The sequence below is a fragment of the Rosa chinensis genome, chromosome 2, assembly GCF_002994745.2.
Source record: "Rosa chinensis cultivar Old Blush chromosome 2, RchiOBHm-V2, whole genome shotgun sequence".
In the NCBI taxonomy this organism is placed as follows: domain Eukaryota; kingdom Viridiplantae; phylum Streptophyta; class Magnoliopsida; order Rosales; family Rosaceae; genus Rosa; species Rosa chinensis.
Genome location: NC_037089.1, coordinates 46,210,688 through 46,226,865, shown reverse-complemented (window position 1 = coordinate 46,226,865; position 16,178 = coordinate 46,210,688). Strand labels below are relative to the sequence as shown.

The following is a 16,178-nucleotide window of genomic DNA, read 5'->3' as shown; positions in this document are numbered from 1 at the left end:
TACTTGTGAATACTCTATACGTGTAAATTATTTTGTTGTTTCACACTTTAAACTTGTAAAAATACTTTTCACGTTTTATACTCACTTGTATACTTAACTTGTGTCTTATGTACAATATACTTGTTAATTATACTTGTAGTTTGTAATTAATAGTTATACTTGTTTTTATTTTGTATTTCTTTGTTAATTATAGTTACTAACTTTATTTAATGTAGGTACCGTCTGGCTGCAAGACGTAAAATACAAGCACTACTTGGGAGGCAACCCAATTCAGAATATAATCAGATTTGCTTTCTCTTTCCCTATTTCTTTTTATTTTTCATTTTTTCTCTATTGTTTTTATTTTAGGATTTGTTTTCGTAAATGTCTTCTATTTATGCTTACTTATTTCATTGCATGCTTTTAATTGATTACATTGAGGATAATGCAATATTTAAGTGTGGGGGAAGGGATTTATATTTTTGTCTTTCATTTTGAGTCCTATATATATTTTTGTCTTTTATTTTTGAGTCCTTTATAAAAAATAAAATAAATAAATAAATAAATAAACTGCATTTATTCAGTCTTTTTAAATTCAGCTATTTACAAAAAAAATTTAAAAAATTAAAAAATATATATATATAAAATTAAAAAAAAAAATTATACACTATACTAAGCCATGTCTGCATCTCCGTAGGACTTTGCTTCAAGGACAACAGAACCGTACCAAGGACATTGCAGAGCTCAAGAAGCAAATGGGACAAGTGGTGGACTTCATGACCAAGTTCCATGAGAGTGGTAAGCTTCCAAGCAATACAATTCCAAACCCAAAGGGAGGCTTTGAAGGTTCCACCAATTGAGGACAAGAGGAAACCACGTCTAGGCTGAGAAGACGTTAAAACTAAGCGCTACTTGGGAGGCAACCCACACTACACCAATTTCGGAATCAGACAACACATATCAGACGACAGCAAACATTTTAATTGTCGTCTGAATTAATCAGACGACAGCAAAAAATATTCTGTCGTCTAAGTTTTTGAATCCAACAACAGTTTTTTTTTTGCTCTTGTGCAATAGCATTTCAGACAATGGTTGATTTTTTTGATGTTGTCTGAATTAATTCATTCAGACAACAGTTATTATGTGATGTTGTCCAAGGTTGATTAACACAATGGTGGATAAAAGATGTTGTCTGATTGTTTTTAATCACACAACAGTTATTACTTTTCTGTTGTGCAATTACTCTTAATACAATGGTTGAAAAATATGTCGTCTGATTGTTTTGATTCACACAACAGTTTTTTAGTTGTCTATTGTGTGACTTTGTTTCAGACAATGTACTGAAATTGATGTTGTCTGAGTTTTAGGGTTCAATATATAGTTTGCTCAGCCCGCCTAATTTTTTGGTTGAAAGTTAAACTTCCCGCTTTTTCTTCCCACACATATTCGCACTGCAATTTTGCTCGGCCCGCCTCTATTTTTCAGTTGACCTCTCTCTCTCTCTTGTTATGCATCTCTTCCCACCGAGACCCTCTCATCCTCTCAGCAACGTCGTCGCCATCGTCTCTCCCCCAAACCTCCAACCTAGCTTCTGTCCCTAGACGCCTCCGACCCCCTTCACGATAAAGGTTCTAAAAATCGGCTCTTAGTTGATTTGCTGCCTCTCTCATGAATCATGATTCTCACAATCTCACAATTTTTGGGTTTACACTTTTCAGTCGAAGGCTCGAACTCTTCACTCTTGGTTTGCTCTCTTCGACTCTTCCTCTAGTTGTGATTCTGTGAAGCTCGGTGACTCAAGCTTGGAGAAATTTGTGTTCGATTTCTGGGTTCAACTTCGGTGATTCTTCAAGCTCAATTTCTGGGTTCGAATTTCTTGAATCTCTTGTTAAGTTGCTAGGTTCGATTAAGTTTCTCATTCTTAAGTTTTTGATTTTGGGCTGTGGTGTTTCTGGGTTCGATTAATTTGCTGGGTTCGAGCTGTTTTGGACGACTTTGCTTACTGTATCTGTTTTGAAATATCAATATTTGGCCTCTGTATCTATTTTGGATGGGAATTGAATCAATTGATTAATTAATAATTGAATTGCATTTGTTTTGGCCTCTGTGAATGAGAATTGAATCGATTGATTGATTGAATTGCATATTTGCATCTGTTTTGGCCTCTGTTAATGGGAAATGTTACAACATTCATTGGAAGATAGTTTTCTGAATATTTCAGTTTTCGTACGTGCTTCTTTCTTTGGTTGTTAGATCGATTTTGGTGAGTCGTAGCATGGACTGTGAAGTCATTAGGCACGGAGAAAGCTGTTGGTTTTTGTATGTATAAACATAGAAACTATACATGTTTGAGCTCTAATGCATTTATATTGACCAGAATCATGGAAGCATTGCTCTTGCCAAGAACTCCAGACTATCACCTCTGCCTCCAGAACGTGCTGGTTTCAATTATGGTATTGGTGAAACCGTTGATATACCTATTGATGGAAGTGGGGTGAGTTTGAATTTAGAGGCTGTTAATTAGATTACTTGTATTTGGCATAGTGTTTTTCTAATTTTAGTTGTTATTATTTGATTTAGGATTTGAAAAAGAGGGAGAGGGAACTCCAAGCTAAAGAAGCTGAACTGAGAAAGTGTGAAGAGGTATGACTTGAAAGAAATTCTAAAGTCTGATTGCATGGAAATTTAATACTCAGCTATAGAGCACTGATGTTTGTCAACCTGTTTATCAAATTTTTATTTATTTATATATTTTTTTATAAAGTGACTGAAAATTTTCATAACTATCCTGAACATAAAGGATGTAGAGCACTGATGTTTGCCATTATGCATTTTTTTTTTCGGTGACTCTAGTTACAGATGAATAGGAGTATCTTGCGAGGACTAAATTTTCTGGGAATGATTTCTGAGATATTTACTTGAGCATTCGTAGAGCAGATTTTTTTGTCTCTTGTTGATCTTTTTCTTACTTTACCTTTCCTACAAAAAAAAAATGGCATCAAATGTTCCTGTAAATTTGTATTATAATTCTTTATTGGTCCATACAATACAAATTTCAACATTCATTTTTTTTTTTGGTGCTTCATGTAGATTGTAAAACGGAAAGAGGATGCTGCAGCACGAGGTATTATGCCTTGCCTTTATTTTGCTGAAATATCAGTAGTCTTCTCATTGTTTGGGGTTAAATGAATATGTTCAAATGCCCAGGTATCGATCGCCAAATGCAAATTCTGAATGAATCTTTACTTTAGAATTAATTATCTGAGCATAATTGTGATGACCTGGATTTTCATTATGTAATTTTGGTAATTAATAATGGACTAGTTATACGAATAATTGTTATAATGCTTTATTCGTAGATTTTATATGGAGTGGAATGATTTTCGTACGTATAAATAATTGAATTTCACAGTTTAGGGGTCGTGTGAAGTTTGAATTTTTATATGTTGGGATTCTCGGAAAATTTCCTTCACGAAAGTTGTAGAGCGCGTCGATACGAGTTCGTGGACATGTGGAACGCGTAAATCGGAGTTCGTATGAGGAAGTTATGGCTATGGAAAGAAGTTTCCATTTTGGTATATAAAGGAAAAATCAGTTTTTTTTTCATTATTCCTCATTTCCGTTTCCGGAAGTTTTTTATCCTCTCTCTCTTCTCTCTCGTCCGCGCCCTCAGAGTCGAAATTCTTCGACTGACCCGACCCGGACCCAGCATTCCGACCCGGTCGGAACTCGCAGCTCCGGCGACCTCTTCCGGTGAAACCAGCCCAGAACGACTCGCCTCCTTGCTCCGGTCGTCTCTGTGGTCGTCTCTTACGACGATTCTCAGTCTCTGTGGCAGTTCAAGGCGGCCCAGATTGAAGAAATCGGACCCGGCCGGCGATCCTTATTCCGACGTCGGCAAGGCTTCCAGTTTTCTTGGTTGAGCTAAGAACTGCATCGCCGATCGATCCTTGGTGGTTGTTTGGATCGATTCACGTGAAAATTCGATCAACTCAGTTGGGATTACTATTCACGGCTTGTGAGGTAGTTTTCGATCCCTTAAGCTTGTTTTCTGACTTCAATCCAGTTATGAAAGTTCACAAGCATGCTTAGATGAAGCTTTTTGATGTTGGGAGTTTTGTGAGATTTTGAGTTTTTGGCCGGCGGCGGTGCACCACCGTCTGTGGTGGCGTTCCGGCGGCGTTCCGGCCACTTAAGGAACTGTTTATGGTATTATATGTCTTCTACTCGTCGATACGAGCGTTTCGATATATAATATGAAAATTTTGGAATTCGTATGGATTTGTTATGATTTTTGCTGTTTCATATCGGTGAATTTATTCAATCCGTGAAGATACGAGCGTCCGATCGACTTGTGGTTTGGTCACATCGATCGTGGACGTATTCCGAAGACTTTGGGTGGTCTCGGATGTGGTTTTTCCTCGATTGGCACCACTTTGGGGATTTTAGTTCAAAAACAAGGGTTTCGAACTTAAATCAAATGTGAATCATTACTAAGTTGGAACCATATGTGATTAGGTACTTGACGAAGTATTCAGACGAGTGGTTGGTGATAGTTTTGGTTCGGTTCTGTATTGAAGACGCAGCAGGAGTTCGAGGTGAGTAAATCTCACAAGGACCTTTATGAACAGAAGTACCATTATTGTTTTGGCGTTAATTATTTTAACTGCAAACTATAGTTGGTATTAGTAGGCATTCCTGAGCGAATGACTACATATATATATTTAGATGAAATATATACATCCTTGTGAATGATTGTGATGAATAATAATATGCATGATGGTGTTCATATTATTGTTAAATGCGACTTTTCAGGAAATGATATTATAGAAAAGATGTTTCTATTGTTTGAAAAGTATTGAGCATTAATGTTATATTTTGAGTCAAGCGTGACTCATTTTAGATGTATTAGTCTTTGTACCAAGGGTCACAGATGGTGAGCAAGGATTAGGAAAGCCGAAGCTAGGTGCTTGTAACGTTTTTAGGTCAGATGCGACTTACTTAACGTTGACCTTAAGACCAGATAGGGTCTAAGAAGATCTTACGTCACAGATGGTGATAGATCATAGATAGTAACAGGTTGCAGATGGTAACCTTGATGTTTGACTTCATGACCAGATGGGGTCTGAAGATCATGAGTCACAGATGGTGATCAATGGTTGAGCTGAGACCAGATGGGGTCTAATGATTATAGGTCACAGATGGTGACAGGTTGCAGATGGCGACCTTGATGTTGATTTCCTGACTAGACGAAGTCTGAAATCATATGTCTCAGATGGTGACAGATCACAGATGGTGATAGATCACAGATGGTGATCAAGGCAGGAAATAGGTAATCACGTTCTGGTTAGGACGAGTGATTACAATTTCAATAGGGTTCTAGTTTATCTGTCATGATAGCTTATGGGAGTAACAGTCGAGGTTGCTTGAGACTCATAGGTTCGCGGCTTAAAGGAGAGTTCATATGGCATTCTTCTTTAATTGTCTAGATGAGACTTGAATTGCTACTTGATGGTTAAGTTAGCAAATAAAGCATGGTCATAGTGGTGACTCATGTTGTCCTTTCTATGGAAAGGATATGAAGCGTTAGAAGGATTCATGGCTGCATGTTTCCTTAAGTAGATTGATGTGAGTTGTTGATTGATGTTCATGAGTTACTCATACGAGCTTGAAGAAGCTTACCGGGTTTGTTGTTTGGCAACCCCGGTGCACCATTGTAAATGGTGTAGGGGCTAATCCTGCAGGTCAGGAAAATCGTGGCTGAAGCTGAAGGAGCTTGTTGGCAGCAGAACGGGTAGGAAGCAATTTTTGTTGGCTTTGCCAATATATGACTTCCGCTATGCAGTAAGCTCTGAGGAGCATTTACGTTTTATTGTGATGACAATTAAATTCATAAATTTGTATAATATATAACTCTGTGGAGCGAGTGTATGTTATCTTGGATGATTCAGTGTATCAGTAAGTACTTGTTTTAAGGGAAAGATGTTCCAGGTATTTGTATTGATGACTGAATATTCACGCATGTATAATTATGAGATTATATATATCGATTTTTATTGTTGTAAAAATCAGGGGCGTGACAATAATCTAGTTTATAGATCACTACTCTAATTTTACAATCTAGTTTAAAGGAAGCTTTCTCTGCAATCTGTATGTTAACAATAAGCAGCCAGCAGGGAGCTCGGTAATTGGTGTTTGCAAATAGACCATCTCAATCGTTGAAGCCTACTTGAAGGTAAATATATGGTCCTTGACGCGCTCAAAGAAGCACGCAATTTAACCCTTTAAAATGTCATCGTTAGTATATGGTAAATAGGGATCGTTCTATCCGGGGATTGAGGGTACACATGTAATTGTGTAAACAAATAAAGAAATTAAACAATAAGAAGTATTATTTACAAAAATAAAACAAAGAACAGGAATATAAGTAAATACAAATAAATATAACACAAACACAAAATCTAAATAAAAACTAATTCTAACACAAAACTAACTAGAAAAACACACATTAACTGAAACTAACATCCTAAAAACTTAAACAAAGTTCACGAGTTCTTTTAAGGTATTTTCAAATTATATTTGAAATATTTACAAGTACGAAAAGCTAAAAACACAAATTTATATACAAGAACACATATCACGAAATCAAATAAAGGTTTTGGGGAGTTTTGGAATGAAAATTTTGGAAAACAAAAATAAAACAAAAAGTTGAAGATGAATGGAAACATGAACATAAACTTTTGGTAACAATTCATCCACTACAATTCAAGATCAATTTGTTACATGCATCCTTAATCCTTTACTAATACCATGAAAAGTTATCAACCAAGAAACAAAGTTAAAAGCAAACAATGTCTCTTATTTTACTTCCCTCTACACAATTGATCAAGCAAAGCACCTAACCAATATATTTTGAAAACAAGTTTCACACAATCAAAGCAATCATGCAAACTCAAGTTTCAAATCATTAAGTTCATGTGAAAGTTTGGTTAATAATTATGCAAATCCATGTACACAAAGCATGTCAATTCAATGCATAAACAATCTGATTTCGACTTATGTCCTAAGCCTTTACTACTCATTTGAATTAGGATTACAAAGCATAAACCTAATTGCTAGCTCCAATTACATGCAATCACTCTATGTTTCGAACCGAAGAACCAAAAACATGTAAACGTTTTCTTTAAAACAAAATCAGATTATCTTTTCATATAGATGAAACACACAAAAATCAAGAACACATAAACTAATATTACTTTGAAAAGAGCATCAAAATTGTTCCAAAAATAAGATTATGAACTCATAATTTCAGTTTACAAAGAAAATAAAAACAGAATTCTCTATCTACAATTACACAAAACCGTGAAGATATGATGATAATGGTGGAATGAACAACCCTTGATTACGTCCCAAAGATCCAAAGCAGCTCTAAGGTGGCGATACAAGGTGGTGATCACAGTTAGGAGGGTGGATGGCACAGCTAAGCTCCTTGAAGATATGAAAACTGCTATGGTAAGAAAATAGAAAGAGGAAGAAGATGGAAAATTGATGAAGGAAGGTCCCTTTTTATTCTCACAAAAGAGGGTATTTATAGGAATACATTGTAGTGTGAATGTAATGGTAAGAAGTCCATTATAGTGGCTTCAATGATCATAGCTGCAGCTCCACATGGTTGCTGAAATTATGAGAGCTGCCATGCTTGTTGCTTCCCCATATAGTTTATGCCACACAAGTCTTCATACCTATATTTACACACTCAAGTACTTATCTATACACTCAAGTACTTATTACAAGATGTAGATATTTATACTATAATATATTTATACTATAACAGTCTAAATGTTCTGTCCAAATGGTACTCAAGTTTGAAAACAAACTAAGATAGATGATGAAGAAACAAAATTGAGTTAGAACTCTTTTGACACAAAACAGATTTCCGGCAGACTTGACCTCAGTGCACTAAAACGGTCATAACTTCTTCTAGAAAATAGCTATCGACGAGCTGTAAAAAGTTCTGGAAACTAGACATCCGTAGCTTTCCATTCATATAAAGATCATAATTTTCTGAGCTCTAAACGATTTTTGACACTCCGTTTAAGTTGACTGATCTGCAGTGGCAGTTTTCCGAATCTGTAATGGATTTGATTTTTAAAGCACAATTTGTGTTCAATTCGGTAATTATCTTCATCAGACTTCTTAGATGCTTCCACATGTCTTCCACAGGTCTCCTAGTATGAGTAGATCTCCATTTTACCTGTAAAAACACTAACTAAGTTAAATTGATCAAGATAAAGGAAATAACTTAGCAAAATATAGGGTTTAAACATTATAAACGTCACATTTTATTCTCCTATCAGTCCTCTGTTCTGTTAAGCTACGCCTGAACATAGTCTGTCAATCTGTAATCAACATATCCACCTTTTCTGGCATGTAATTAACATATCAATTGCAAATGTTGTATATTACAAGATTCAATGCAACCATGCTTTCTGGTGATATAAATCTGTCAATCAATCATATCCACCTTGTCTAGCTTTTTGACTAATTCAGGACGCTCTTACTTGAGCTATTAGGTAATCTGATATTAACATTGTAAGTAGTCCTATATAATAAGTTTATTTATCTTTTTATTTAAACAATCCTATATTATCTATTGTACAAGTGCTTGCAATTGCAATTTCCTGTTGTCCAACTCTAAAAATATTACAAGGTTTGACATCTAGTTTCCATTACATGGATTTTCTTGTCATATAGGCTGAAGTCTCTTGTGGAAATGAAACTGATTGGAATTTGAGAAGTGAATCGATCAGACTTCCCTTAATCAAAGGTTCGATCTTTCTCAGTATGGTCTTCTTTTACAACATTGGTATATCCTTGTCTGCTGCATGGACTCAATTCCTTTGTATGTTTACAGATAATTGTGTGTTAGTTTACAAGTTACTTTTATGCACACCAGATGTTCGATATTTTGTCTAGCTGGTTCTCTTATGCAGAAAAATGATGTTCGAAATGATGAGCCCAGCAATGTTTTAGTCTCATAGGTGATATTTTGTATGTGAGGCTCATTTCTGCTGTAATTGAGATACTGAAGTTGTAGGTTTTATGCAGAGTAAAAAGAGATTGCTTCTGGCTCACAGTGATATGTTGGAGTGGAATGCTAAGCTTGTCCAGGGACTACTGACTTGTAAGTCCCTTATTCTCATATTCTGATTTCTGTTGGGAAAGATTGTCGATTCTCAAATGGTTGATTAATTCTTGGAACTCCAATTATAACCAAGTCTTGATATATTACTTTGATAATCAAACAGATTTAACAATTTTTCTGGAAATTTATTTCAAGAGTTTAAGGGTATGCTAGAGTCCTATCTGTATATTATCCAAATGACTTTATAATAATGATTTTATTTCAAATTGGAGAGAAGTTGTAATATGATACATAGACTCAGCCTTCAATGCAAGAATACCCCACAGGACTATAGTACAAGAGGGCACTATAATAGAGGAGGAACACCCGGTTCTGACTAAAAGTCTCTGAAGACTTCTGTCTACATATTTAGAGAGTTCCTTGCTAATTACATACGAGAATTTGAGTACTGAAATCTGTTGGTTTTATTTTATATAGGAAGCCTTGAACTTATAGTACAACCGAGCTTATAGTAAAACCATGCTATTCATGATGCCCTTGAAGTATTGTAGCAGCAATTGCATACAGGAGAGGCATCAAGGCATAGGGGAGTGACAGCGAAAGTAAAGGCTGTTGTTGATGCAACTTCTGCTGGCATCTTCATTGTCATCACAAAGTGTGTTCTTCAAGACTTGGTTGGTTTCAACATTTTACTAAATTTTGTTAGAAAACTAGTTCTGTTGATGTAATGACTTTGTTGGATATATGGATGAATGTATCTGATTTTAACATAAATGAATGTGTTTTGGATGTGATGTCATTTTGAATGTCTATCAGATCGTGCAATCCAACTAAAAACTATTGTCCAATAATTGATCATCACAAAATGCCTAACAAAAACTGTTGTATGAGTCATCTAACTATAATACTATAAGGACTAAAAGAACGAGAAAGTCATTGTCCAGCAAAACAACTAACAACAGTTTTTTGGAGAAATCTATAGTATCAGTAATGGATGGACAATGAGATTTGCAAGTACATATTGTCTGATTAAGCCTTCAGACAACAGCAAGCATATAAGCCCCTGTTGTCTGGCACAGCCTTCAGACAACAGCAAGCATATAAGCCCCTATTGTCTAGCACAGCATTCAGACAACAGTAAGTATATAAGCCGCTGTTGTTTTTCTTGGTGTTCAGACAACAGACAACATGGTAGTCGATGTTGTAGTAAACTATATCAGACGACAGTTTTTTGGTATTGTCTGATCCATGTATCAGACGGCATTGAGATAGACAACAGCAAAGTATATAATCAGACGACAGTGAAAAATTGGTGTAGTGCCATGCAAATCAGATTTGCTTTCTTTATCCTTATCTTTTATTTTTCGTTTTTACTTATTTGTACTTAGTATTATTTTCGTAAATTTCATTACTATATGCTTAAGTGTTTCATTGCATGCTTATTCTTGAATACATTGAGGACAATGCAATATTTAAGTGTGGGGGAAGGGATTTACACTTTTATCTTGAGTCATATATATTGAAAAAATACAACAAAAATCGAAAAATGTCAAAAATTTAAAAAAATTTTGGTTACTTTTGTTTTTGTTTTTGAGTCTTAGAATGCCCTTTCAACTGTCTAGGATGATTCTATATCTCTGAAATCATGATTAAAAGAGGATCACAAAATTGAGATGATTTTTAAAATGGTATTCTTTGGTTAATTGAGATATATGAAAAATACATGCATGTGTAGTAGATATGGATTTCGTAACCTTGGTACAGAATATGAGCATGTTAGGATGAGTTTTGATTCATAAAAGCCCATGTGAGATATTTGAGCCATGTCCCTTTTTCTTGGAGTGATAAATGAAAAACATATTCTTAATTTCTTGGCGATGTTTTGATGATCTCATTATTCTTTCATCTTGATTGATTGCTTGCCATAGATTAAGTTTAATGGACTAGAGAATGCTAGAATTCACTCTTGTGCTTGTTGAAACGTTATATCAATACATGGCCCTGATTCTGGAAAGGATAGAGGCACCCTAGGAATTACCACCATTGCCATATAAACTTGTGTCCCTATTTGTGCCCGTCGTGGGACCCCCCTAGATAAGCCCCTTTGAGCCTACATTAAGCCTTTTCATTCATCACCCTTAAAACCCTTAACCATGAAGCTTAGTATAGTTACAACCCTACCCTTTGTTCTAAGAACTCAGTGGAGCTATCTTTTGAGACATACTACGTGGGTTTGGTGCTAAGGATGAAAATTGAGAAGAGGTGAAAGTTCAAGTGTGGGGGTAGACTTGTCCATAAAGAAAAAAATATGTGAAAGCCGTGAAAAATGAAAAGAAAAGAAAAAAAAATTTGTGTACGGCTAGAAAAGAAAAGAAAGAAAAATGTTTATGGATTTTAGTCCCCCGTACTTAGTGATTTTGGAGTTTACTTTGAATTGAAGGCCCACTACAGAAAAATTTGGCCTTTGTCCATTCCACTATAGTTCTAGGGAAGTTTACAATGAAGATTTGGCCCAACATGAAGACATTAGGCCCTTTTATGTTACCTCTAGGGAAAGTGACGTTTTTGCAATGCCTTGGTGGATTTCTTGAGGTCTCTACATCTACATGTGCTCAGCTAGGTTTTTAGGACACTTTGATAAATCCTTACACTTCATTTCTTAAAACCGTGAGCCTTGGCCCCATTACAACCTTTAAGAATACTTTCTTGATCCTTAAGATGGGACAGCCCTTGATGTGGAGATGAGTTACAAGAGTTGAACCTATGGCTTGGGTCCATCCGTGCAAGTAGTTGATATCCTTCATGAGATCTTTTCAAAAAATTATATTCACAAAGTGCTTTTCGTTTCTTATATATGTGAGCTATTTGATTGCCTCAAAATATTTTCTCTCACATATAATTGAGTGATTATAAGCTTTTAAGCATTGTCTTGAATTCTGAGAGAAGAAAGAGTGGATATACCACGTGAGGATATGAATCATACTTGTTCGAAGCATGCTTAACAGAAACCATCACCATTGTCACAACCAAGTCCTACTTGTGTATGTGTGGATTATATGTTTTAATTAACTCTTGAATATCTACATATTGATTCTTGGTTGAGTGCTAATCTTGATGTTGTGAAAGTAGGACATTTCTGAGAAAAAAAGTTAAAGGGCAATAGAGTCATTGTTTTTGTAGAGTCTTTAATTTTCGTTGAGTCTTAGTGTGTGTCTTAGTGTGATTTTGCTAAGGGACTAGCAAAAGCTAAGTGTGGGGGAATTTGATAGGAGCATTTTAATGCGACGTTTTACTTGCTTTTCCCTACATTTCTTGCGTTATTTCCTTATTAAAACCCTGTTTAGGAAAGTTTTCATTCTTTGATTGGGAAAGTTCCTATTTGTAGAAAGTTTATATTTTTGTAGTTTCTATATATCATTTTTAGTAAGTTTCCATTTTCAGTTTAGGAAAGTTGCCATTTTTCAGTTTAGGAAAGTTTCTATTTTTCTTATTAGTTTCTATTTTCAGGACCTCCGAGCTAAAAAGTGGAAATGAACTCATAAATGGAAAGAGGAGCTTGCGAACACCAAGGGGAGCAAAGATGAAGGTACATTGGAGTAGATGAAAATGGAAATGTACTAAAAGATCAATTTTACATATATTCCTACTCCGGCTAGGAGAAACCAAGCCAAGCAAAGAAGAAGGAGCGGCCGCCTGACCAAATGAACTTCAAATGAGCTGAAACCTTCCAGATCCATTCTAGACACCCAAAGGATCATTTCTTATGAAGAGTGCCAGAGCAAAATATGAGTGGAAGGTCTTCAAACAATCAACCCAATTTTCTACAGAAGCAAAACCGAAAAACTGGACCTGTAAGAGGTCCAGCAGCATTTTCGGCCCAACCACATGGATTGAAGCTCTGAAAATTTGTCAGGATGATCTACACTCATAGAGGAACATTTGATATGAAGAAATCAGAGGCCCAATATGAAGTTTTGATGGAGAAATAATTGAAGGAATAAAGGGGCAGAAACTGACCTGAAAACAGCTCAACACCACATATTCATGTTTCCCACCCATATGAAGAAAGCATTTCTTTTTCCTTGGATACATTTTTTCTACTCTAAAAGATCATCATCACTTCCACATTTCTTCACCTTCATGCTTTGCTTTCATCATTATCTCATCTTTTACATATTTTACAAACCACTCTCATACTCCACTTTCATTATTTTTCTTCATCTCATCATTTCACTCTTCTTTTTCTTCCCTATTTAAACACCTTCTCCTCTCACTCTCAATCACCAATTTCTGAATCCATAACACAAATTCCTTCATCCATTTCATCTTCTTTGTCTCTCTATTTCCCTTCCATTTTCCCATCCATCCTCTAGTCATCTCCACGAGTTCAAGTAAGGCCAAAGGAAGAAGAAGAGAAGCCGTGAGCATCATCATCCATCCTCCACCTTGAAGCTTGCTTTCGAGATTCAAGAGCCCACAATGTTTATCATCCATCCCATCTTCATCCACGGTGTAATCCGATTCTCCTTTGTAACCTTTTCTTTGAATTTCGTTGGTTATGAACTAGTTGACACATGTGTTTGAACAAATATTAATTTCTGGAATTTTTATGATTAATTGAGAATTTTCAGATTCATATTATTGTTCTTCGAGAGTTGCTTATGTGGGTTTGTTTAATTAAATTTGCATTATAGATATCCTTTGTGTATTAATCTTATTTGGGTCGACACTTATAGGGTTTATGCATAATTGTTGCTAGGTTTAAGAACATGAAATCGACTTTTGGTTTTGTGTAAACTTGAACCAAAGTAGTAAAGGTTTTGGACAAAGATCGAATTTAATTAACGAGGATTGCAATTAGGTGGACTTTTCCATACTAAGTTGTACACTTGAGTTGATAGCCTTTCTCTATGTTTATTGCGTTGAAAATGTTATGATTGACTAGCTTTCTAGGGCTTGAATGCATGTTTGATAGGATTAGTCTTTGTGCTTTCACTTAGATTAATTAGCATTGAAAAGTAAAATATGGGAAATTGTTTGCTTTTAACGTTTCACATGATCAACTCCTCTCTGATAACTTAGATGAACAATATTAGGGTTTGAATTAATTTTAATCATATGTTTCGGTTTTTTATCTTTGTTCTCTCACTCCATTTGTATTTTTATGTTTTTGCATTTTAATTATTTTGTTAACTTAGTTTTATTTTCTATAATCCAAAAACAGAATCCCCCCTTTTTTCGTAAATAATGTTTATAGTTGTGAATATATTTGTGAATATTATACTTTGTTTTAATTTTAATTGTTTAATTGTTTGACAATGACAGGAGTACCCTCAATCCCCGGAATAGAACGATCCCTACTTACTTATATTACTAACGACATTTCAGGGTTAAATTATGCGCTTGCTTTTAGCGCATCACATTTCGCCTAAGAAATAGTAGTTCTCCAAAAATTAATTGTCATATTATAAAATATTTGTGAATGATTTATGATTAGTTAATCATTTATGTACAGAAATGGTTGTTCGACATGGAAGAAATAAACAATATATTGTTTTGGGTGAAAAGAGAAGTGAAGATGAACTCAGCGTTTCACAAAGTAGTCAAGAGAATTTCTCGAATATGAGGAGGAAAAGACAAAAGCAAAGAGCTGGTGATTCCACTATGGTTGAGCATTCAATTTCATCTACTGTTGTTGGTGTTAAAGATGCTGTACCTGATACCGCTGGTAATTATTATATGCATTCGTTAGCAATATTTACAGTTTTGTTATATATGAAAAATTAATTTCAATATTTTAGATAAAGAATCTAATGAATTACTTGGTTCATAATAAGTTATCTACATTGGTATTAATAGTTTTTTTTTCCTTCGTTTCGGCTCATCAAGTATGCTAATTTTTGTTAATTTTCTTTTCAGCTATGCCATCATGTCCAAGGGCGCGAAAAATGTGTGTCGATTCTCAAAAAACTGTAATACATCTTATCTGTATACTTATAATCAATTATGAATACGTAATTAATAATGAGAAAAGGAACGGGTGCATACCCTTTTCTTCATTGATTTTCCTTTGCACATGTTTGAATGTGAAAAGGAATTCAGGTGTGCCAAAAATTGGATCTTTGGGAAAGTTTTGGAATTTTGTTATTGAAATTCTGAGTGGGTATTTGGAACCTTTGTTTTCTGTCAATTTGGATGCAATCAATTTTGGCATATTGTCTAATTGGTCAGTGATGAGTGTTTGATCTTAAGGAAACAAAGGTATTTCCTAAGAGTTTAGTAGGCGACAACATGGTTTATTTTACTCTCAGAGATGGATTGGTACTCTTTTGCTATTGAGTTGTTGTCCTGGAACTCATGCTTTTTAAATAATTGTGTGCAAAATTTTGGAATGGCAGAGAAGGAGATGGAATACAGGGTTGAGTTGTTCAACAAGTAGGTTTTCTGCATGGTATTTTAGTTGATGTCACAAACGAGTAATGGGGTTTTTACAAGGTAGTATTTGAATCCAATTTCTTTTCTATCTCAGCTCCAATAGTTTGAGCAATTAGTTCGGGTGCTTCTTTGCCATGTCACAAATCAGTGCTGGTTATGTAAATATTTGTACAAAGAATGTATAAAGCTTAGCAAGCAAACAACCCCGCGGCATCGCGCAGGCGGGATTATCTAGTCTTATCAAAAGCCCTAGCTTCGTAGCCAAACACGTACGTGCATCCTCATCCGTTTCCATTTTTTTCAAGCACACTGTTGAGAACGATGACCTAATCCGTGAAGGTTACGATGGCGACATTCTATTGTCATCACTTAATCTCTGCAGTGGGAACGATGATGGTGTTGTTGCCGAAGTTGTTAGGGTTCCGCATCCTATGAATCAGATAAGGCTCTCCTCAGATCTTAGACTTGCTGATCATTGTGATGGTATAATTTTTCTAGCCAGCAATCACTACAAAAAAGAATTCAATTAGCTTCACCAATTTGCGTCGGCGTGCAATTGCCGTCGCCAAAGCCTACTCTTTTGCGACGGCAAAACTTGACCGTCGCAATTATGTAAAAG

The 16,178-nt window shown here is 35.4% G+C and overlaps 2 protein-coding genes and 1 long non-coding RNA gene across 4 annotated transcripts; all 3 read left to right on the top strand.

Annotated features, from left to right (window-relative positions):
• Nucleotides 1-2,254: 2,254 nt before the first annotated feature.
• LOC112188185 (secretory carrier-associated membrane protein 5-like) lies at nt 2,255-3,192 on the top strand. Its single transcript, XM_040513427.1, has 4 exons — nt 2,255-2,266; nt 2,357-2,473; nt 2,560-2,622; nt 3,070-3,192. Exons 1-4 carry the CDS (start codon nt 2,255-2,257, stop codon nt 3,166-3,168), a joined length of 291 nt encoding a protein of 96 aa, XP_040369361.1. The 3' UTR covers nt 3,169-3,192.
• Nucleotides 3,193-9,133: 5,941 nt separating this feature from the next.
• On the top strand, nt 9,134-9,920 carry LOC121051820. The gene is made up of 2 exons (XR_005807116.1): nt 9,134-9,163; nt 9,602-9,920. It is a non-coding gene; the product is annotated as an uncharacterized LOC121051820 (long non-coding RNA).
• A 4,705-nt stretch (nt 9,921-14,625) lies between these two features.
• Nucleotides 14,626-15,722, top strand: LOC112190686. 2 transcript variants are annotated; one of them, XM_040513668.1, is made up of 3 exons: nt 14,626-14,852; nt 15,044-15,096; nt 15,523-15,722. In XM_040513668.1, exons 1-3 carry the CDS (start codon nt 14,642-14,644, stop codon nt 15,586-15,588), a joined length of 330 nt encoding a protein of 109 aa, XP_040369602.1. In that variant the 5' UTR covers nt 14,626-14,641; the 3' UTR covers nt 15,589-15,722. The 2 variants fall into 2 exon arrangements, with proteins under 2 accessions (XP_040369602.1, XP_024185922.1); XM_024330154.2 differs by lacking the exon at nt 15,523-15,722 and having other exon boundaries at nt 15,044-15,397.
• The last annotated feature ends 456 nt before the right edge of the window (nt 15,723-16,178 follow it).

Coding starts and splice junctions, on each gene's coding strand:
- LOC112188185 (XM_040513427.1), top strand. Junction 2,474..2,559: donor TACCTATTGATGGAAGTGGG/GTGAGTTTGAAT, acceptor TATTTGATTTAG/GATTTGAAAAAGAGGGAGAG. Junction 2,623..3,069: donor AACTGAGAAAGTGTGAAGAG/GTATGACTTGAA, acceptor TGCTTCATGTAG/ATTGTAAAACGGAAAGAGGA.
- LOC112190686 (XM_024330154.2), top strand. CDS start 14,642: ATGGTTGTTCGACATGGAAGAAATAAACAATATATTGTTTTGGGTGAA. Junction 14,853..15,043: donor TGCTGTACCTGATACCGCTG/GTAATTATTATA, acceptor TTTTCTTTTCAG/CTATGCCATCATGTCCAAGG.